Source organism: Pagrus major, chromosome 17 (genome assembly GCF_040436345.1).
Source record: "Pagrus major chromosome 17, Pma_NU_1.0".
Taxonomy (NCBI): domain Eukaryota; kingdom Metazoa; phylum Chordata; class Actinopteri; order Spariformes; family Sparidae; genus Pagrus; species Pagrus major.
In genome coordinates, this window is record NC_133231.1 from 25,514,329 (window position 1) to 25,537,979 (window position 23,651).

A 23,651-nucleotide genomic window follows, 5' to 3' on the forward strand; every position below is an offset into this window, starting at 1 on the left:
TGAACAGATTCATGCATTACATTATTGCTCTGAACTTCAATTTGATTATTTTTATATTATGTTGTGATTGATATTGATTTTCCCCCCATAAGCTCATCTGCCTGCAAAAAAACTAATTTACCGTTTAACTTGTAGAAAACTCATCCGTCTCTCTGAGTATGAAATAGATTTGTTTTATTTTAAAGTTGGCCTTTAACCCTGGTGAGGTCCGCACACGTCGCCCACATGTATTGATTCAATCAGAAATCGGTTATGGACGCGGCTGAGAGGCAACGTGTCAGCCAGCAGCTGCAGCAAGTGGGAGTAGAGGAAGTCAAAAAGCAAAGAAGAAAATGTGACAAAATGAGGTTGTGTGGGACTCTCGTGGAATGGATGTACTCTTTAAGTTAAGCTCAGCGTGTAACTCATTAGAAAATCTTTGAGAAGGATTTTGCCCAGAGCCCCCTCCCAACCACTCATCCCTCTCTCTCTCCCTCCCTCTCTCTCTCTCCTGTCTGCCTCTCTCTCCCTCCCTCTCTCTCTCTCCTGTCTGCCTCTCTCTCTCTCTCTCTCAGCATACATTTCAGACTAGTCCTGCTCTCTCTCCCTCATCTTCTCTCTCTATCTCCCTCCCCTCTCTCTCTTTCCTCTCTCTCTCCTCTCTTGTCTTCTCTATCCTCATCTTCTTTCTCTCTCTATCATCTCCTCTCTCCTCGCTCCTCTCTCATCTTCTCTCTCTCCCTCCCTCTCTCCCTTTCTCTCTCTCTCCCCCTCCCTCTCTCTCTTCTCGCTCTCTCTCTCCCTCCCTCTCTCTCCCTCTCTCTTCTCGCTTTCTTTCTCTCCCTCTCTCTCCTCGCTCTCTCTCTCATCTTCTCTCTCTCCCTCTCTCCCTCCCTCTCTCTCTCTCCCTCTCTCTCTCTCATCTTCTCTCTCTCCCTCCCTCTCTCTCCCTCTCTCCCTCCCTCTCTCCTCTCTCTCTCCCTCTCTCTTGCTCTCTCTCCCTCTCTCTCTCCCTCCCTCTCTCTCTCTCTCCCTCTCTCTCTCTCTCCTCGCTCCTCTCTCGCTCGCACTCAGCCAGCCGGTGCTGCAGTGGATCAGACGCAGAGCTCTGGCGCGCCTGCCTTTCCGCGGCAAATCGTTTTCATCTGTTGGAAATACGGCTGCTGCGTTAACAGGAGGGAGATGTAGCCCGCTGTCCCCGCTGCTGCAGCTCGTTTGACCCGATCCGTTCCGTGCTGGGCTGCAGCCTCCTCCAGCCTGGTCGCGCATCCTTTTTTTTTTTTTTTTTTCTGGTGGTGTTGTTGTTATTGTGCGTAAAAGTCGTGAGCAACGGACGCGCTGTCAAATATTCACGGGTGACTTTGAGCCAAATGTGTGGATAAAACGCGTGGAAATGAGTTGGATCGCTTTGAAACTTGACTGATGAGCATCCCGAGGCGCGGAGTAAAGGCTGACTGAACTCTGCTTGACTTTGTCCCGGAGATATCGAGCATGCCATGTATAATTAACCATGCATTATGCCAAATTATACGCGGGCTAAATGATTTACTCCAGTCGCTAAACTCTTGCAATTAAACGTAAATAGTTGGGTTACACAGCACCTGCAAAGCTCCGCGTACAATCCTCGGACACGTGTTGAGTTCACTTGAATTCGAGTTGCGCGTAAAAATAACCTCTGTGTTAATTAACGTCCTCCGGTTCAACTCACCTTGAGCCATGCCGCTGGTTTGCAGAAGTCCCCCGCGGGTGAGTCGCGCAGCCCGCGGGCATGCGATGTTCCTCCGGGCATCTCTCATCGTCCTTCTCCTCCTCTGGCCACGGCCATCCGCAGGCAAGAAGAAGCTGTACATCGGAGCGCTGTTCCCCATGAGCGGCGGCTGGCCGGGCGGTCAAGCGTGCATGCCCTCCGCTCAGATGGCCTTGGACCTGGTGAACAACAGGAGCGACATCCTGCCCGACTATGAGCTGGAGCTCATCCACTACGACAGCATGGTGAGTGCATGTGGAGGAGAGTCAGAGGAGGTGCGCACTTAAGAGACGTGTGGTGTCAAGTCAGTGAGGGATCTGATGATCTGCCTCTCCAATTATCAGGAGGGGAAGCTGAGCCTGTTGAAGTGTTGCAGAGCATCATGTTTGTCATCACTCTGTGTTGTTTCCTGACTTATTTTATTTCTCAGGTATGTTATATTTTTACCTTTTTATTTATTTATTTTTTTAGGAACACCTGCCTCTTTTCCCCCCAAGTCAGAGCTTTTCCTCAAAGGTCACCCGGCTGATAAATAACCTCACTGTGGTTAACAAAGGGGGGGCTGCCATGCCATGCACAGAGCTGGTTTGTGCTAAATGAACAAACACACCTCCTGCTTGTTGCTCATCAATCATTAATCATGGTGGTATTTTAAAATGTCAGCATTATCAACCGCTATAAATCCAATATCCGCCCCCCGACTGCTTTCATTTCCCCTCGCTGCCCCATTTTACCACCCACTACTCCTGACACACACTTTAATCAAGAAGCACATTATTTATTACAGTAGAAATGGATCTGTTTTGCGCCTCCTTGCTGCATGTCCTGGTTGATATTCTGAAAGTTTCACCCCCCATCCACAAAAAAAAGGAACCATTTTTCTCAAGAATGGCATGAGTGGAGACACAGGAAAACAATTACTGGATATCCCCTCTGTCGCCTCTCCTGAGGGTTATTATCAATCATGCTGCAGGACAGATGCCTGCCTGGAGAGCGGCCGGGGCACCAAACAGTTAACTGTACCGGGACTGGTTAGAAATTTTGCTACGAGCTTTATTCTGATTGGTGTACACGGCTCTGCATTGGAATCCTGTTAAACAGAATAGCAGAGAGAGAGAGAGAGAGTGTGTGTGTGTGTGTGTGTGTGCATGCGTGTGTGTGTGTGTCAGAGAGAGAGCGAGAGAGAGGGAGAGTTGGCATGGCAACACAGTTACTCTTGAAGCAAACCACAGAAACAAATAAGGTTTCAGCTCTGTGGAAATATGTGTGCAAATTCATGTGCTGGATGTATGCAGAGCCGAGTGCATGCTTATTCGCATTCTGTTAAGCATACACCTTGTTCTTTGGCAATCAAATGCTAAACAGATCAAACGTGTGCGAGTGCGAGCGTGTGTGTCTGTTTGTGCGTCCTGTGATTACAAGTGTAGTGAAGCAGGCAGCTGCAGATGTAGCTGCCATAAACATAAAGATAAAGCAATTGCATGAACAGATTTCATAGGGATTGGAAAGCATCGCTCCTCGTGCTTCAGGAGTCGCTGGCGCCTCGGGCTTGGAGAAAAAGATGCAGAGCCTTTGAATAGAACGGCTCAAAGAGGCTGGTATAACATTGTCTGAGTGGCGCTGGTTAATTCCTTGAATTAAGTCAAGGAGGGGGGATTTTATTGCTCCTGCTCTGGGTACAGTGCCTTTTTTCCTTCTTTCTTCTTCTTTTTTTTTTACCCTCTGATTGCAAACATTTATCACCTGGCTGGAATAGTAATGAGGATCTTACCCTCTGAGAGGCTGCAAAGCAATTATAAGAAAGGGATTAATTAGCCATCATATTTACACCCCGTTATTACGACTCACTCCTCATTCTTGTTTGGTCAGAGGACAAATCTCCAGCTTTGCTCGCTCTTTGTTTAACTGCGAGATTAAGACAAGGGCGTAACTGGCCCACTGTTTGCTCGCGTCTTAAGATCAAGGCTCGAGAGGCGTAATTATGCGGTGGACTCTCTTGACCTGAATTTATCATGATAGAGAAACTTTCATTGCATCTTTTTAAGTCTTACGCGCAGTATTGAATACGAGGCGTGCATTAAAGTTGGCAAACAGGTGCCTAAACACACACATGCGCACACACACACGCCAGTCTGTGACCATTAGGGTTGGGAGTATCAAGCGATGTCCTCAGCTTGTTCAACATCATACAATATTCATGAAGCTCAACACTTAATCCCAGCCTGTCCTTTTAATGGATGCAGATACCCCGTGGTAGCAGAACGGCTTGTTTCTCTGGCTATTCTGGCGACAGCATCAGACTATTTACAGCCTTCTGAGATCCACACATACACACAGACAGACGTGTGCACGCACACACACAAACACACACACACACAGGCACACACTCTCCGCGCAGGCCGTTGCCATGGATATATCAAAGCCGAGACTGCAAACTTTGATCAATTATTAACAATGATGGAGTGAGACAGTGGAGATGCAGAGAGATGGTGAAACAAGGTGCTTCCCTCACTTCCGCCCTTTATTTTAATTGGCAGCCGTGACACAATTTCTCATCCCCGCTGTGGCAGAACCAGTTTTCATCACTGGTCCTCGTGCGTGTCCACTGGCATACAAGCCCCGAGTGTAGTGCCAGACGTGATTATGAGGAAATTAGGAGATGTCGCTGAGCACGCTTTGAGATTCAATACATAGGCTGTCCCACAGGCCCTTATCTTATCCCCTCTTTACACCCTTTTTATATTATTCAATCTGGAGTGTAATTAGAGAGTGTATTATGACGAGCCAGTATCTTGTCCCTTTATTCCCAGCCCAGGGAGCCTTTGGTTTCTTTTAAAGGTTCTCGCAGGCTGAGTTTGACTGATTGGAGGGGCCACGTCGGCGCGTTAACGTCGACACTGATATTGGCTCAGGGAATTTCAGCACAGAGGACAGCGACAGAGGTGGTGCGACTGTGTCATGAATGTGTGTAAGTGCAGCCGTACGAGCGCATTTTTATGACTGTGTACACACACTTGCATTAATCTCCGTGTGTGTGTGTGTCTGGGAACGGCATCGGGGGCCGTCAACCCAGGCGCTCTCACGAGCCAAGAGAGAAGGTAGAAATGAAAGTGGAAATGGTGATGACCCCAGAGGGTTGTAGAAGACAGACCTCCAAGAATAGCAGAGATTCCTCAGCCTTTATTGCATACCTGCCAACACCCCTGTTTTCTCTCCATTTTTTTTCAGGAGGGAGACTGTGTGCTTATTCACCTCTTACTGCACCGTGTTCCCATTTTGTTACCGAAGGTTTCGTTCCTTTACGCTCGTAGAAACACTTGAATGAAAGAGAGGTTCGACTATGGAGCCTGATGCTGTTTTGCACTTGTGTTTTTCCAGAATAGACCCGCTTCATTATATGGTACCTTAAGTAACTCTTAAGGGTAACACAAGTGAATTTTATTCAAGTCAAGTTCAAGCTGTTGCTCCTCTGCTTGCTCTTACATTTAAGTGGAAACAGACAAAATCCCACCCCAAGCGTTTCCAAGTGGTATTATTGTTGGCGCCTCAGTCGCAAAGACAACCAGATCGCTTCAAGACGAAACAAACCGTGATTTTATTCATTCATGTAGTCTGTAAGTAGTGCAGAGTCTGTTCAAAGGATGCCGTTCAAAATGTGCTTTCGAGAAAATCAAACAAAATGACACCTGACACTGTGCTTTCTTTTGGTACCAGTCTACCACAGTAGAAGAATTCTCTCCAACCCAACTACGTCATGGCAGGTGTATTGCTCGGAGTCAAGAGGGGATCACGCTGCAGGGCTTTGGGGTAGATTTCATCTCGATTCCTCACAGTTGGAGGAAAATTCTGGTCCGGGTCCTCGACCGTTACAGATGTCAGCCGCAGATTGTCTTGTAGGGCTGTCACTATTTCCAAAAATCAAGATGATTTGTTCGTTTTCTCCATTTGAGTCCTCCATTTTCTTGGAAACAACATAACGTTAACGTCAGCTTAGTTTACTGTTAGGTCAGTAGCACCATAGGCCATGCTGATAGTGACGTTTTAGAGCGCCCTTTGCTGGATCAGAAGGCAAACTACAACAAACAGCCTAATGGGCTTATAGACTTTACATTTCAAACAGGTTATTACAGCTCGATTATGAACTTTTCAGCCCACGTTCGAATGAATGTTTGGCTTTCGACTAAAAAGCGACAGCCCTACGATCTGGTAATGTGAGGGATAAACAGATCCAGTCTCAGGCCGAAGATATACTTACTTTGAACAACACGTTCAGGTACGCATGAGGGCTGGCTGTTCTGTCTGGAGCTTGGGTTGTGCACGTCCTCTGAAGATAACGCTAGATGTACGCCAGATGCAATATGCACATGAGTGCTAGAAGCAGTGTAGTGTCAGTAAGCACATCAGCAGCAGCAGGGAGAACAATGAGACTACAAGCTAATGTGTGCCATCTAGTGGTAACGCGTATTACAAAGGCAAGTATGTGAACAACTACGTTCACCACGCAGACGGTTGTCTATGTGAATTTATGGTTCAACAGCAAGTATATCTCCAGCCCCGATAATATCAACCATATTATTTGAAATCAGGATGATTATTTCCGTTACTTTCTGAGCTGGAGAGGCATCCCGGAGTAGCTGACGGCGCGCTGAGCCACGGCCCCGCTGCTGCACAGAGCGGTGTTCTTTGTTCATTCAAAACGTATTAACACAGAACATGAGCAGTGTTCAGAAGTGTCCAAATAACACCAAATTCAACACTGCACTTCCTCAAAAACAAACCTGCCAAGTGTGAAGAATATCAGATGAACCCTTCTCAAGATGTATGAATGACAGACAGACAGACAGACAGACAGAGATTCCTTTAGATGGAGACGTGAAAGCAAATAGAAGTGGTGCCAGGCTGACTGGATCGCCAGCCTTCATTTTCCCTGGAGAGAAAAATGAGGTTTTTAGGGAGCTGATTTAAAACAGATTGTGTCATTATTCAATACATAAAAAAACCTGCTTATTTTGTACGTGATGATTTAGATAGATTTTAAAACGCTTTAAGCGTGTTGGCCCACTAGTGATTGGGTTATCTGTGATTTATCACCCAATAAAACTGTTTATTTTTTATTTTTTCTTAATAGAAGCTCTGCAGCCAAGCCTGCTTCTCTAACTATATTTAAACTTGGCAGTCTACACTGTCGCCAGGTTTGTTCCAATTAAAAAACATTAATTCAACATATAAAACGTTCTGAAATATTTCTTGCCTCACGCAACTTTAATATGTAGAAAAATAATATTGACTCAAACAAGTGGAGGGACTTAATTAACCTCTACAGGGTCCGAATCTAATGTCAAGACACATACTATAATATGGAAAATGTATAAACACAACCCTTATTTAACGCTGTGATGCTGGATGGGAATGATAAATTGATTAAATCTCTTAAAGATAATCAGCGTAGGCGCTGGAGTCCCGCTCATCAGAATATGGTTAAAACACTAACACCAGAAAGCTAACAAGCTTCTTCTCAGCATGCAGCCAGCCCACAGCCACGGCGACAGAGAACACAAACAACCTTCGGGAAGGAGAGTATTTAAAAAAGGTCTGTGCGTCAGTCTGCCTCTCCCTCACACGAAGATAACACAGCAATTTGTTTTATGAGGAACAAGCAGAAGCGTTTTTACACCGGGAACACCAGAGAGGAGGAAGCGGTCTGTGAAATCAGCTGGTGCAGTGATTGATCGGGAGGAAAAAACCTGCAGCCTCTCGGCCCGGCACTGCACAAGGTTGCCTATTGCTGTGTGACATCAATAACGTGAAGCTGCTTTCCAAGTCGGTGTTAATGCTGTTAACCCTGTGCATTGAAGATGGGCAGCCGTGCATGGAGACTCAGAGTAATTTTACAGGCGCACTCTAATTAACTAAGTGGTCAGGTCAGGTTGATGTCAACATGTAATGAGATTCCTGTACAGATTGGTTTTGTTGGTCAGTGAGTGTTTTTAACAAAGATGTAAAAGCCAGCCAGCCTAGCACTTCCTCTGCTGCAGATTTTGGTGATGAAGCCGTCCTGCTCTCTTCTGGTGGTGTGTTAAATTAAAAGAAATTAAACTATCTTTGATCTTTGGACCCCTGTGATGAATCGGGGCACCAAGTTTTCAAGGATTTGTCCCACAGTTGGACTGCCAGGCGGCTTTGAAGGTAGAGAGATAACATGTTCGGGTGGTTTTTTTATGAAAAGATGGTCTTTTTGATCACCACTGTGACAAAAAAAAGACAAGACTTATATGTTTATATATGTATATGTTTATTACATTCGACGTAAAAGAAGCCACCGTGACGTCACCCATCGTTTTGTGCACTACCGTTTTAAAGCCTTGACTTTGTCGTTTTCGCTGTTGTCATCTTGTTTTGTTTTTTAACCATAAGTGACCAAATTTGGACGAGAGGGTGGAGCTGTGTCCTGATTGGACACGCTGTGGTAGCAAACCGTGCTTTTATCGTCTCTTTCAATCTAATTTGGAAACATCATTTACAAAACGAACACCATGCTGTATTGAAGAAATTTGATCTTGCAACTGAGATCATGAATGCATTAGGAAAATGCCTGAGTTGCATTGTGGGTAATGTAGGTGCCAGGTTTTTGACAAGGGAGAAGAATGCATGGAGTTAAAATTAAGATATCTCAAGTTCTGCTGCATCAATTTTTATCTTCTTTTTGACGGTGTTGGATGTAGAATATTTAAAAAAAAATAAAATCCATATTTTGGGGGGCTTTTTCGCCTTTATTGGATACTTATAGCTTAAGAGAGGATTACATGCATCTTATAGCCCAGGCTGGAATTGAACCTGGGCCGGGTCAGCATGTGCCACCATGTAGAAAAGATTCAGCCGTTGTACATTCACACAGTGAACGCACTCTACCAGGTGAGCTGCCGGGGCGCCTGAGGTCAAAGTATTTGATCACATATCTGCAAATATTTATTTAAGCAGCTTACCGTTCACCTACATGAATTCAAGTGTATCCTTTATGGATTAAATCTTCTATCTAGAGTGAGTATTTGATGATAAAAAGTAGAATAGCACTTTAGATGCAATTCCACATATCTCCATTGTATACTGAATGAAACAAGAATCAAAATACCAATCAATGCCCCAACTTTTACACAATATAAAGGCTTGAATGACTGTTGCTTGCAGTATTGCAGCATTCTCCTCAACAACTGTAAATGGAGACCTGTTTTGAAATGTCAAAAAACAACCGAATAAATGCAGCTTGTCCGGAGTAATGTGGTCCCGCTGCCGAAGGGGTGCGCGTAACACTTTTAGCCTTGCAGCTACAGTGAGGATTTCTGCTTAAAAAAGGGTGTAAATAACGTCTTGTCAAATCAGTTTGGGATCTCGTGGCTTCTGGAGACTTGCATTACGCCGGACAAGCTGCATGGGAGCCATTTTATGTTTTTTTGCCCGGTTGTTTATTTCCGTTTTAAAACCAGTCCCCATCTACTTCACTTGTTCAGGAGACACTGTTTTGCTGCAAAGCTCCAGAAATGTTTTGTGGATTATGAAAATTCACCCGACTTCCAGTCTGCATGGGGGCGAGTAGATAATGACTGAATATTCATTTTTAGGTCCACTAATCCGCCCAGGCTTCACCCTGTAGCCCAAATGTGGCTCTAATCAAAGCTATCTTTTAGTGCAAATAACTGCCAACATGACTTCAATGGTAAGCTAATGGACAGGCTGTGTTGAACTGTTTCCAATGGCCCTGGGTTTAAAAGTCTTTGTACGCTTGTTAGAGCTAATTAGGTCAGGTGATGCAAAAGTTGTCACAGCCCAGCTCTTAGATGGCGACAAAAAAGGGAGACCAGGCGAGTTTTCAGGCTGCGCACAAGCATATTTATTCACAAAAATATAAAAAAGAACGTGGAAGTCAGTAATCACTAATGTAAGCATGTGTGGGCGTGTGCAAACGTCTGCAGCAAATAAAACAGACCAGGATGGAAGAGGGGATCTCTTGTGTGTGGGGGTGGTGGTGAGTTTTATAGAGAGAAGCACACGGGGCTCAGGTGTGGCTCATAAAGTCCTCCTGACCTTCATCCTACTAAACAAAGCAGAGGCAGCAAAATAGACACAGAAACCCCCAGTGGAAAGGAGGGGTCGCGACAAAGTGCAAACAAAGATTGATATAAGAATGGTCGCAGGTTTCGATCACAGCTAAAACTCTGCTGTGCCTTTTGTCTGCCGTGCCCTTTTCTTCTGATTCGGTCACCTCACAGTATTATTTCCCAGTGGGTGCCCAAGCTGCCGAGCACCCACTGAATCGGACGCAGGAGATGTCGCTGATGCCGTGACCTTGGTTCTCTGCAGCCTACGACGATCACCTTGATGACAGTTTGTTATCTGGCCCAGGAGACCCTTCTCACGGCAGACGTTTTGACTTGTCATGCAGGAAAAAGCACAGGTGGACTTTATAACATTAATGATGGATGCATTCTATTTAGGTGAGCTGGTTTGAGGGGCTGCGGTGTTGTGTGTGCTCATTCACTGACATGGCTTACAGGGACACTTACCCCTCGATCCCATCAGGCACGTCTCTGTTACCTGGAGTGTGCGATGCTGTTTTGTTCCGTCCTCGACACAGCTGCATATCCCACTGGGAGCATTTCGGAAGCGGAGCGTCATGCCTGCCTGATGTTGTTGTTGACTTGCTCAGATTGTGTTTATTTTTTCATTTCTTTGTTTCGTTGTCTGCTTTAAGTGTGTTATTGTTAATATTTTTTTACCTTTATTGTGCTGAAGATTCAGAATCTGCACGTGGGTGTTATATTTTGAATGCAGCTGCGGTCCGCTTCCGTCGAAAAATGGACTTGGCGCATATTCTCGGAACAGACTTCTGGGACGCTGCTGAAATGTGCTGCGGTGCAGCCGGCGGACACACGAGCATTGTCTAGAACAGCTGCGATCGGGTCCGGCAAACGTATCACGGCGGATACAGGCCCGGTAGAATCTGGGGGGTTAGGCCCTATCCACACGTACACGGGTCTTTCTTAAAAGGAGGCTCTTTCTATGTGTTTTGGCCTTTCGTACACACGTAAACAGTGTTTAAGGTCATTGAAATATGAGCTTTTGGAAAAATCCTTCCAGGGAGAAGATATTCAGAAATGCAGTTTTTGGAGATGTTATAGACATGATGGAAAAAAGAGACAAAAACTGCTGCTTACAATGTTCTGTGGATAAATTATCCAGGAAGATTCTGCAGAGAGCCGTAACGTTTCACTGCCTCGTTCACTATATTTTCTGTAACCAAGCAACCGACCGGAGTGTACAATCTGAGCATGCTCAGTGTACGTTAATGTTTGTGTGTTTTCAGGTGTGTTTAATGGACGGAGATTATTTCTAAAATGGTGCCAAAATGGTCGTCTGGACGGAGATTTGTTTATTCTAAAACCCCGTTTCCAAAAATACTCGCGTACGTGTGGACCAGGCCTTAACGTGATTGGTTAAACCGGTGCTTTTCCTGCTGTGAAAAGGGTCTATAAATCAAAGGTTGACTAGGGCCGATAAAGAAACCCATAGAGAGAGTCAACAGTAAGGCGAGTCAACAGTTTTTAAAGGAAAAGTTCACCCAAAAATAAAAATTCAGTCATTATCTACTCACATCCATGCAGATGGAAAGGCATGTGAAGTTTTGTAGTCCACTAAACATTTCTGGAGTTTCACAGCGAAACAGTGCAGCAAGATTCTCCTGAACAACTGAAGTAGATGGAGACTTGCTTTAAAATGTAAACAGAAAAAATTACGTTTGCTGTAATCCAAGTCTTCGGAAATCCGGAGATCCCAAACTGATTTGAAAAGATGTTATCTACACCCTTTTTTAAGCCGAGATCTTCACTGTAGCTCAAATCAATTTGGGATCTCGGGGCTTCCAGAGACTTGGACTACGCCGGACAGTTATGGAGTATGGAGCATGGAGCCATTTAATTTTAATTTGTTTCTTTTCTTTTTTTTGGCACTCTAACAAAGATTATTTTTTTCACCATAGCCATCTTTGTTCAAAGGGGCCGCCAGAACCAACCAAAAATGAAAGTTCCTTGAAGTAACTGTAAACGATAAGCTCACCAAAAAGTGAAAATCCGGTCACTATCTACTCCTCCTCATGCTGATGGAAAGTTGCTTGAAGTTTCGTAGACCACAAAACATTTCTGGAGCTTCACAGCAAAACAGAGTTGCAGCATTTTCCTAAACAACTGAAGTAGCTGGGGAAAAAAAACATAAAATGGCTCCAATTTAGAGGATGTAAATAATGTCATCGGGCTTCCAGAGACATCCAGGACAAGCTGTATGGTTGTTTTTTTTACGTTTAAAACTACTACTACTTCTACTTTATTTGTTGTTGCTGCTGAATTTTCATTTTGGGGTGCACTGTTCCTTTAATTGGGTTCCTATTTCATTAACTACTGCATGTTAACGTCCTGACTTTCTTCTGCGATGGCATGACACTTACTCTGAGTTAAAAGGAAACACATCACTCAATGAGAAGTCCAGCTGTTCCACATATTCCTCGGTCTTGAGTGGTGATTACCTCCTCAGAAACAAAAAAATCACAGGGCTGCCTCAAAGAGACAATTCAGACGTTGAGACAAACACCACAATTAGGAGCCATATTGGTCGTCGCCATCATCGGCCGCGGTGTGATTGTTTGTGACACTCATCTGGAGTGTATTTTTTTTTTAAATGTGCATGCGAGTGTTTGTGTTTGCGAGCCATGTCTCCTCTTCCATGCCGAATCATTAGACGTGTCAGGCCAGTTTATCTGTGACTCTGATGAGCAGCGCGGCGGTGATGGCCTGTCGGTGATCTGGCTGACAGAGCAGTGATGGATCATTCCAGCCACACTCTCGCAGCCTAGACACGCTGCAAATGACTTTATTGGAAGGGTTGTAATGACTTGTGATGGCTGCTGTTTTGGTCGTCGGCCTCACTTTTGTTTGGTCTCCGGCTGTCTTTCTGTTTTCATGTCTCGATCTGTGGACAGCGTGTTGTGTTTTTGATGATACATACTGGCTGTGTTTGGACGTGAACTCAATACGAATACTTTTTTGTCTTTTCTCCTCACATTTGCATCTGCGTCTTTGCTGCTCGCTGCCACTTTGGTGCCATTTTCCTTTACTTTGTCTTGACCTCGTCTGTTTTGTTCTTTCCATTTCCCCTACTTGTCCTTTCCTTTCACCTACTTTTCTCTTCACATTTGCGTTGGCCTTTTTGTCGCTCCCTGCCTACCACCTCTATGTCATTTCCCTTTACTTTATCTACTCTCTTCTGTTATCTTCTGTCTGTTTATTCGCCTCCATCTCCCACACTTCATTGCTTATTTGTTCCTTCCTTTTCCCTCCCCCTCTGTTCTCATTCCATCTGTCTCCCTCACCCTCATCTTTCCCGTTTTTTCCTCCATCTTCGCCCTTGCTCTCTCTTCGATCACCTCTATTCATTTCTCTTCCCCGTTATTGATCCACTCGCCCATCTGTCCATGCATTTAACGCTTTGTCATTTTGTCCTTGCAGTGTGACCCAGGAGAAGCCACCAAGCTGCTGTACGACCTTCTGTACACCGAGCCCATCAAGATCGTCCTGATGCCCGGCTGCAGCGGCGTCTCCACGTTGGTCGCCGAAGCTGCTCGTATGTGGAACCTCATCGTGGTGGGTGACTGTTTAGTACTCCCCCTTCAACCCATGTTTACAATCCCCCAGTCATTTTTTAACCCAGTGTTGATGAAGGCGTGAGCTGCAGTTTCCGCCAAAATTCATACTCCTTTTCAGTCATAACTCACATGAAACACATACTGATGTCAGTCACAAGTAAGCATCCATGATTCTGCTTATAAATAAAAAAGATGCTCCTTTTAACTCCAGAACTTGCCAAAGAATCATCACGTTTATCTTTTCTTCATTATCAAATAAGGGTGTTTACGAAGTCTGGCAACTGAGGACATTTCTTTTTTCTGGTGATCCATTTTCTAAGTTTAATGTAATGTGTTTTCTCTCCTGTGTTTATGCCTTGAGAACTGGTGAAAGAAAAGTTTTGGCCAGAATAATCTTTCTTAAGTTCCTCAATTTCTTTCCATCTGTGAAAACATGTAAAGAAAAAAAAATTCATGTGTGAAACGGTTTTTTTTGTCATGTGTGTGAAACCAGGAGGAAAAACATGAAAAAAAAACAATTTCTCCTGATAATTTCTTCCCACTCTTTCATGGTTGAAAACACGTGAATTTGGGGAGATTTTCTTTCACTTGGTTTCACACGTAAAGGGTGTCTACGGAAGCCCAGAGGACTTTCTGAGAAAGTTCTGGTGATCCATTTTCAAAGTCTGATCGAAACAGTTTTTCTCTCTTGTGTTTATAACTTTAGAACTGGTGAAGTTTCTCATAATCTTTCTAAGTTCCTTATTTTATTTCTTTTTCTCATCTGTGAAAACATTTTCTTCTTCTTTTTCTGGAATTTTTCCTTCATGAGTGAAACCTGGTGAAAAAAAATCCTAAATCCTAAAAAAAGACCCAATTCACAGTTTCACACATGAAAGAGTGGGAAGAAACATTCAGGAGAATTTTGTTTGTTTGGTTTCACACATGAATTTCTTTTTTCTTTACATGTTTTCACAGATGGAAAAAATTGAGGAACTTAGAAAGATCATCCTGGCCAAAACTTTTCTTTCACCAGTTCTCAAGTCATAAACACAGGAGCGCAAACAATTTACATCACCATAAAACATTTCTTTTCCTCTTTTTCCCCTTCAGGGCTTCTGCAGGCGTCACGTTTTTAATTAAAAATCAAAAGTAGGATCGGCAGTTCTCCTGATATTTCATTCTCCATCCTCGCCAACTTGTGCATCAAATCCTAGGAACTATTTCTTCTTAAGCACAACCCCGCCCTACCGCACGCAGTGTCTAGACTGCAGCCGTCTTGTCAGAGAAGCGCTCGAGTGATGACACCGTTGTCGAGACACTGAAGTGTCTCCACCGGTTCTGTCAGAATTTAAAAGTGACAATGAGGGAGCAGCCAAACTTCCTGTGCAGTGTGCTGTTTTCCTTTAATATGTGCGATTATTCCTGTATATTTTACCGTAAACACGGATGCATATGATTGATGCGTTTGGGTAGCGTGGGTCGTAGTGAGTGTGTAGTCGAGCGAGAGAGACAGAGAGACGGTGGCTGCGCTCGGGGCAGACCGTGTTGGCTATCAGAGCAGAAGCAAAGGTTAGCGGTGAAGTTGTCTAGTGGCAGTAAATATACAGTGTTCGCAGTTCGCCGTGAATAAACACTGCAGCTCCTCAAGTTTTTGTGTCAGGTTTCTCAGCTGCTGGGCAAAAGGGAGGGCGAGTTTATGGTAAACAGAAGCACTCTCTGCTCCACCTCGGTTAGAGTTATAAATATAGAAATATTTAGATACAAATATTTATTCAGTGCCTTTTTATTGGGCTTCAACCTTGCATTACATGAGTATTGTTGAAAATATAGACCTGAAGTGTCAAATCATTCAGATTTTATACGTCTGATACTTTGGGGGCAGACCCGATGGGTCTGTGAGCAGTTCAGGATCTGTAAACTGGATTAAAATGAGAGCTGAGAGACCTCCTGCGTGAGCGGCGCGTGTTCATGGTAGAAAGTCTTGCTTTTCATTTCACCGCCCATGTAAACAGGTTTGAGTCGCCACAGAGCCGGCGTATCTTATGCGAAGCTGCAGCGGCGCTCCATCCAAAGATTTGGAATCTCACCGCAAAAGTACACCTGAAGACGATCTGTGGACACTCATATCCACATCATACCAACATTTCACGACAGTTTTAACGTCTATCTGTAGAATATGTCATGAAGGGCAGTATTTTTCCTCTGCGGTGTGTCTGTCTCTGTCTCTCACTCTTTCCTCCACACGACTTCATATCCCGCCGGGAGCGTTTCAGAAGTAGAGCGTCATGCTTGCCTGATGTTGTTGATTTGCTCAGAATGTGTTTATTTTATCATTACTCCTTGATTTATGTGCCTCTACTGTGGTTGAGTCGGCTACGTAGTTAAATCGTTTCGTTACTTGTCCGTTTCAAGTGAGTTTATTGATAATATTTCCAACTTTGTTATGCTGTAGATCCCGAATCAGCACAGGGTGTTTTATTTTGAAAACTGACTGGCTCGATGCCGTTCCGCTGTCTGACTTCCTGTCTGGCTCGATCTGCTCTGTGCAGATTGACGCGGCTGCTTTTGCCAAAAATAGACTTGGTGTGTATTCTTCGCGGAGCAGAGCGGTGAGGAGCTCCTGACACGAGCATTGTCTAGAACGGCTGCGATCAGCTCCTGCGATCGTATGGCGGCCGAGATGGGTCCAACAGAACCTGGTGGTGATACTGTAAATAAAGGAACAATTTAGAACTTCTATCTTAAAAATCAGGATCACATTGGCCATTAAACCTGTTGCTTTCTCTCACGAAGACATTGCACTACATTTATTTGGGAGCCCCTTAAATAACCAAACTGATCCTCCGTAGGGACCAAGAGCTAGATGCCAAACAAGACAATGTTGCCTCTCGTCCCGTAACTCTGCGTCTTGAGATCTAGATAGCGTGGATGAGGGTGGATGAGCTGATTAAAAACCTCGACACCGACTGCTGAAATCCTGAGCTCTGCTCGTGCTGGAGGATGTCGTCCCTGTGTTAAATGGACCTGCGGTTGCTGCTGCACGCTGACGCTCTATCTAGATGATGATCTTTTGTACTTGTGATTATACTCACTTCCCAAAAATCAATTCCGTACTTGTTTATTGATTTTAAAATACTTCACACAGCACTTTTTTAAATTAGCGATGACACGTTACAAGGCAGTTTGACAATACTGCATTGACAGGATCACTAAGTGCAAGACAAAACATATTGCTTCACCTCACTTACTGCCAGACTACTGCGTTTATAACAGGCACAATCACATCCCAGATCTCTAAATCAGCCAGAGATCTGCTTCTGTCGCCTACTGCTGTCGGAGTTTTAGAAAATATTTCTGGCTTTTTATGCCTTCTCCAGTTAGTTTATTTTGTTTATCTCATTCTCTGTCTTCTCTTGATCTGCCTTTCTGTCACTCACAGCGTTCTGCTTATTAGCTTTGTCCCGTAATTGAAGTTTCATCCAGAGATTAGTCATCGAGAACAATCAGTTCTAGTGGTTGGCGCCTGCCCCTCTTTTCTCGTTTCTGGTCTTTCTCCAGCTCTTTCTCTTTGTCACCCTTTTTTTCCTCATCATTAAAAACTCTTTTCCACTTTTTGACTCTCTTCCTTCCCTTTTTTTTCTCTTTCTGCTGTCGCTGCCTGGAGCCGGTCTGCTCTATTTCAGCTTCTTCTTCTTTCCTTCCTTCCTTCCTTCCTTCCTCTTTTCCATCTCTACCATCTATCTCTCCCACTCTTCATTTCCGCCTCGCTCCCTCAACTCGAGCAGTCGATTCTCCCCACACACAAAGGGATCTGTCTCTCTTTACTACACGCCACCACTGGCACAACCTCCTAACCGCCACACTCAATTATTTCTGTACGCTGGCTGCCTGCAGGATCCTCCTCGCATGTCAAACAGCCTCATCAGAGTGCCGGGGAGGCAAAAGCAAGCTCCATTTCTGGACGGTGATCAAGGAGGGGCTCTCGATCGGCTCTTCTTGGCACAGTGTTAATTTGATCCCCCATTTCCCTTTTCTAAAAGCACTGTAAGCTGTAGATGGGCATTGATCTACTGCTGCAAGGCTATGGGAGAACTGAGGAACTGAGAATCAAGAGATATTGTTTGTGGTTTTTGGGAAGCTTCGATGTGGAACTTTGCCAGTCTGTTGCAGAGCGCTGCTACATCGGTCTATTTCTGCCACAGCAGCTTTTCACTCCGTTTTAGTTTCGTCGCTGCTTTCGCGTCGGGTTGAGGGTTTATTTGAGTGTCAGGAGGAGCTTGCAGCTCCTAGTTGGATTTTCAGGTTTTGACTTCATTTAAATTATTACGTTCTACGAGCCAAAAACAGACCTGACAAACTATTAAATGTGTCGAGGCTGCGATGAAAGCAGCTCCGTTTTTTCTGGTTGTTGAGTGGTTGACTTTAACGGGTGTATTCATGCGTTCTCGATTACCTCCGGTTGTATCATGGTTGTATATGTTTTATTTGTTTAGGCTTTGAGATATAAGCCCCTGAGATTCTGCTTCTGCCTACAATTTTGGGGGAATTTAATTTGTGGTGCTCACAAATGTGCCATTCATGGTCAACACCAGCATGTCAAAGGACGACTGTGTCTGAAACTGCTGCCCATATAATAGATCAGGGACTCTGGTCCACATCTGGACCGACTGCCGACTCAATCCTGACCCAGCCCACATCTCGTGTTATGAAGACTACAATACATTATGAACGTTACATTTTCTATTTTTCATTTCATTTCCCGCTGATCCATAAATTGTCAGTGCAGTTGAATACACAGTGTAGCTGGAGATCATTTACAGCGATCCTACTAGTGTGGCCTATTTCCCTGCTGTTGACATTGTGTTGAGTTAACAGCTTAACAGGAGAGAGTGTTTTGTGTTGCTGCTGCTGAGTTGATGCACGTTACACCGGAGAATTTTGCTGTCAGCTCCTCGATTGCAGATACATAATGTGCCTCAATGTAGTTATAAGAATACGTCAGAGACAGAGTCAGCCAAGCTCCAAATGTTTGGCGTGTCAAACTCCTGAAACTAAAGCTCACACTGGCAGTTTGTACGAAAGTCATTTAATAAAAAACTATTTATCTCCATACATTTTTCTGTGCCTTGTACATACATTGGATTAATACAGCGTTGGTTGCTATAGAGAGTATTCACAGCAGAAAGACTGTGTGGGACTGACTTGAGATAAACTACAATGGCTGCAATGAAGGATCATGTCACTCAGTGCGGTTCGTCTCATTGGAGCTGTCACAACAGCTTCTTCTGTTTAGTCATGTGCATATTTCTGCTTTCCTTCTGTTTTTTTCAGTCATTGACATCATCAGATATCGGCCCCACCTCCTCTGAAGTTAAAATCAGCGTGTTTCTGATAATCAAAGTCACCCGATCCCCTGAAACACCGTGTTCGCTATTGCTTCATTATCGCCTCTGCATTTACAACCTGACACTCTAAAAACAGAATTCATCATTTGCAAACAAACTGTGTTTACCGAAGTGTTCCTGAGCCCATGTAGCAGCGGTTTATCTGATTTTGCCGTGCTGGTGTTCATACAGCTTCATAATGACTGTTGCTCTCTTTGCAGCTGACCAATCACGTTGTTGTGATGTCATAGCTTTGTAACTCGTATTGGTGTTGTTCCTGCAGCATCATGATTAATGGTGCTCCAGGAACAGCATGTTAACTTCATATCCCATTGTGAATATGCTGTTTGTTCTAGTTTTCCTGTTGGTTTTTTCAGTTTTTTGTCACATTTTAGTTTTTAAGTTGTCAAAAATACTTGGTAAGGTTCAGGAAATTATGGTTTTGGTCAGAATAGATCCTTTCACAACTTGTCATGTGTTAGAAAAGATGACTTCACCCATGTGTGGGTTTTTTCCGGTCTTTTTCCCAAGTTACAAAGCTATGACAGTACAAAAATGTGACTGTGACTGCATGTAGTAATATCCTGTATATTAGCAAATTATCACATTGCTTTGTTCATGTTTAATACGCCGTCCCAACTTTTACCAGATCGTCCACGCAGTCTTGTTCGTTCCTGTTTCTCACCTGCCTGTTCCTGGTTTTTCCTGCCTCGTGGCTGCTTAGTTCGCCCTCGCTGACGGATTACCTGTTGCCGAATCCTGCATTAAACTCTTACCGAGTCAACGGTTGATTGGTTTCAGCTGCTCTGCCTCTCAGTCCTGCCTGTCAGTCCAGATGTCTGTGTGCAGAGCCGTTACAAGAGCTGTGGAGCACAGGAGCAGGAATAAGCGATGAAGCTTTTTCTACACGGGCCACTTGCGAGCAAGATCAATTAATTGTTGGTTGTCGTTGTTTCATGTGATTTGTTGAATATAGCCGTATCCTTCAAGAAATGTTTCTGTCATTTGACCCCGTCACACTGTGTGCCTGCGCTCATGTACGTTACGAACACCTCTCACGTTTATTATTGAGCAGGTGTCATCTGCCGAAGCTGCCGCCGTTTTCCTCCACATCTTTCCCTGCCGCGCCCAGATCATCTGTCACTTCATGTCTACCTCCCCTTCTTTCGTCCTGATGCCTTCGCCTACCTGCCTGCGCCCACAGGGATTTGTTATTGTGGAAAGTCCACATCGTACATGACATTTGACATCTATCATCAAGCTCCCAGTGGTGAATCTCCCAGAGCTGTATCGGTAATGGGGCTGAGATTAAAGCTGGGGAGTCGGATAGGCTGTCTGTATCTGTAATGGCTCCCTAAACGCCAGGTTCCTCATTTTAAAAGAGGCCTGTCGAGGATTTTATCTTGAGTCGTCACTGTGAAACTAATTGTTAGAGGAACAGTCTTCTCTCCGTTTCGGTTGGCATTTTCCACCATCCGTCCTCCCTGCTGATTTGGACGCACATCTTAGCAATCTGCCTCTTGTGGGAATTGTGCCTGAGATTTTGAAATTACATGGGTCCAAATGAAAGAAACAGATGATCACTAGGGCTACTGTTTGCAACGACAATAATTAGATATTTTTTTTCGTGTTTGTTCCGTTTGTAAAAGTAGAATGTGTCGTTAAAATTTCATGGCGATGTATGCATGGGAACTCCTGCGTGCAGCGTTTTGTTTTTCTTACCGAATTACAGAGTTTATCGGCGCACCTGATAAGCCGGAGGGAAGCTAAAAAGAGGGCGGGAGGGAGGGGGAGTGGATGAAAATGAGAAAACGGGAGCGGGGATTGTTTCTCTGGTTCTGTCTTTTTGCTGGATTTCCTCTCTGTTGTCTGCTGTTTGAACCAGTCATCATCAAAGAACACTGTGTACAGGGGAAGAACAAGAGAGTCCTGATTTGAATACATTTTGATTGAAGTCTGTTTACTACTGATGCCTCGACGGACCTTCAGAAGTATATTTTTCCCCTGTTTCTCTATATCCTGCTAAACTTCTATATCCTTTACACCTTTCTGCTTTACAAACCGTCTTATTTTTCCCACTTTCTGTCTCATGTCTCACAGCTGTCCTATGGCTCCAGCTCTCCAGCTCTGTCCAACCGCCAGCGCTTCCCCACCTTCTTCCGCACGCACCCCTCGGCCACCCTTCACAACCCCACCAGAGTGCAGCTCTTCCAGAAGTGGAAGTGGACCCGCATCGCCACCATCCAGCAGACGACTGAAGTCTTCACCTCGGTCAGTGCCTTTAATCTTCCTCATCTCACCTACAATCTTACAACTTTGATACGTCTCCACCTCTTTTCTTTTATCTCCCTCTCTGTCTTTTCTTTTCACTTTCTTTGCAGCCATCATTTTTGGTGAACACGTCAGGTGCTCCAACCCAATCATCGGAATAAATGTTGTCAGTGTACGTTACTGCAAACCACGGCTACTTGAAACTTTGTTTTACGTTTCCACTTTAGCTTTCTTTAGGTTAGGTTTAGGCACAAAAGCCGGTTGGTTAGAGTTAGGAAAAGATCTTGTTTTGGCTTGAAGTACCCCGTTTTGTTGCTACAAACATAGCTGGAAATTACTCAACGTCTTGTCAAAAAAATCTGTTTTTGTTGCCTGAAGATGGCTGGGAACTGCCCTGATGTCTGGCTGAAAATACCTGGTATTGTTGCCACAAACACGGCTGGAAATGTCTCGACGTCACGTTTGAAAAACTGCCTCTGTTGCCACAAAATGGCTGAACACAATCCCAATATCTGTCTGGTTTTGTCGGCACAAACGCAGCTGGAAATGTCCCAATGTCATGTTGAAAAAAATCTGGTTCTGCTGCCACAAAGAGGGCTGGAAATTGTCCCGATGTCTGGCTGAAAATGTTTCGTTTTGTTGCTACAAACGTCCCAACGCCTTGTTAAAAACTCCCTTTTTTTGCCACAAAGACGGCTACAAAATGTCCTGATAGTCATCAGATTAACCAGTTGAAACGTTGCGTGAACATTGGTCTCTAGCTTGGGCGCTGTCTCCATGACAAACACATCATCTCCTCCTCCCGATGAGAAAGTGAACTCATATACAAGCAGTCTGAATGTAACCGTCTGTGTCATTTGCAGAAACGCACAATGCAAACATTTTATTCTGGTGACTGGGCTGCTGTGTGTTTGTTTATGAGGGCTGTTGTGCTCCCGGGCTATATGATGCTGCTTCCAGCATTCCATCCTGGCGATTGATGGAGGATTTTTGCAGTAATTTGTTCGAGTATTGGTTGTGAGAAATATTGATCACACAATACATCACTCCCGGGCACGGCGGTCGATACCATGACACTTGGGTTGGTTCCTGTAATGGAGGTTAATGATCTCGCGCTCGCATTCTTTCCTCTCTCTTCTCACATTCGTCTTTTCTTCTTTCCGCTCTCGTTCTTTGTCTAAAAATCTATTCTCTCTCAGGCTGCCTTTATCACACATCCCCATGCTGCCCATTCCTTTCTTGACATTTCTCATATACACTTCAGATTTTTTTTAATCTATTTTTTTGTCTCTTCGGACTTGGTTGCCTTTCTTTTGTCTTTCTCTATAATCTCAACCCGCCACCTCTCTCTGTTCCTCTCTGTTGAGCTGCCTCTCTAACCTCTTCCTCCTCTCCCCCCCCTCTCTCCCTGTCTGTCTCCCTCTGTCCCTTCCTTTCATCTCGCAGACTCTGGATGATCTGGAGCAGAGGACGAAGGAGGCAGGCATCGAGATCAGCGTTCGCCAGAGTTTCCTCACCGACCCGGCTGTCGCTGTCAAGAACCTCAAGGTGCTTTGATTAAAAATTCACCTCAGCTGCTGGTCTGTCTCGCTCTCCCCCCTCTACTTCCTCCTCCGGCTCACAGCTGCACACGATACCATTAGCATAGAGGCGATTTGATAGAGGAAATTAATGCGCCACGCTAATTAGCAGCTCCTGAACAGCAGTACGTGCCGTCCTGCGAAGCAGCAGGAACTTTGGCACACTGCGCCGCCACATCAAGCTGTGCTAAAGTGAAGTTATAGTGCTGCTACTGATGTAACTAAGCAATGTTTTGTTTTGTTTTCATGTTTCGATGCAGCGCCAGGATGCAAGGATCATCGTGGGGCTCTTTTATGAGACTGAAGCCAGGAAGGTGTTTTGTGAGGTTCGTACCTTTTCTACTCGATTGATCCCAGAAGACCGAACCTGACTGGCTATTAGCAAGAAATTGAGCTCTGTAATGAGCTGTTTGAATGTCTGAATGAATTTTCTTGTTTGGCAGTTATACAACATGCTCAACGCATCTCTGGGAATAACTCTCCTCATGGTTATTTATCATTTTCTCCCTCCCTTCATCCGCCCTCAATATCCGCCTCCCTCCCTCCCTCCCTCCCTGCTGCAGGTGTTCAAGGAGAAGCTCTATGGGAAGAAGTATGTGTGGTTCCTGATAGGCTGGTACGCCGACAACTGGTTCAAGATCAAAGACCCAGCTATCAACTGTACAGTGGAGAACATGACGGAGGCCGTGGAGGGACACGTCACCACCGAGATCGTCATGCTGAACCCAGAGACTGTCCGCGGCGTCTCCAACATGGTGGGAACACGTGATTTTTATGATTATATTAGAGACAATAAGTCATCTTTGTCTTAATCATCAGCAGCAACAACCGCTTGTGTGATCCTGTAATTGATAAAGTGCGAGTCTTACATCAGACTACAAAATACCTCAGCCAACAAGGTCCAGGGTGTTTAATGAGCTTTTAATGACATCAAACAGAGAAACACCTGTGCTTTGTCATACAGTACACATGGGAAATGGAGTTCCCAGGTGTATTTCCCAAGGTCGGAAAACATGGGAAAT

General features: G+C 44.6%; 1 protein-coding gene across 2 annotated transcripts in view; it reads left to right on the plus strand.

The window, feature by feature from the left end:
* gabbr1a (gamma-aminobutyric acid (GABA) B receptor, 1a) overlaps positions 1 to 23,651 on the plus strand; it is an 80,740-nt gene that overhangs the window by 20,140 nt on the left and 36,949 nt on the right. For both annotated transcript variants that reach the window (XM_073485739.1, XM_073485741.1), the window contains 6 exons: positions 1,811 to 1,971; positions 13,276 to 13,410; positions 20,879 to 21,049; positions 22,496 to 22,597; positions 22,890 to 22,955; positions 23,193 to 23,384. In XM_073485739.1, the coding sequence (XP_073341840.1) occupies positions 1,811 to 1,971; positions 13,276 to 13,410; positions 20,879 to 21,049; positions 22,496 to 22,597; positions 22,890 to 22,955; positions 23,193 to 23,384 (827 nt within the window). The remainder of the gene's footprint in view (positions 1 to 1,810; positions 1,972 to 13,275; positions 13,411 to 20,878; positions 21,050 to 22,495; positions 22,598 to 22,889; positions 22,956 to 23,192; positions 23,385 to 23,651) is intronic.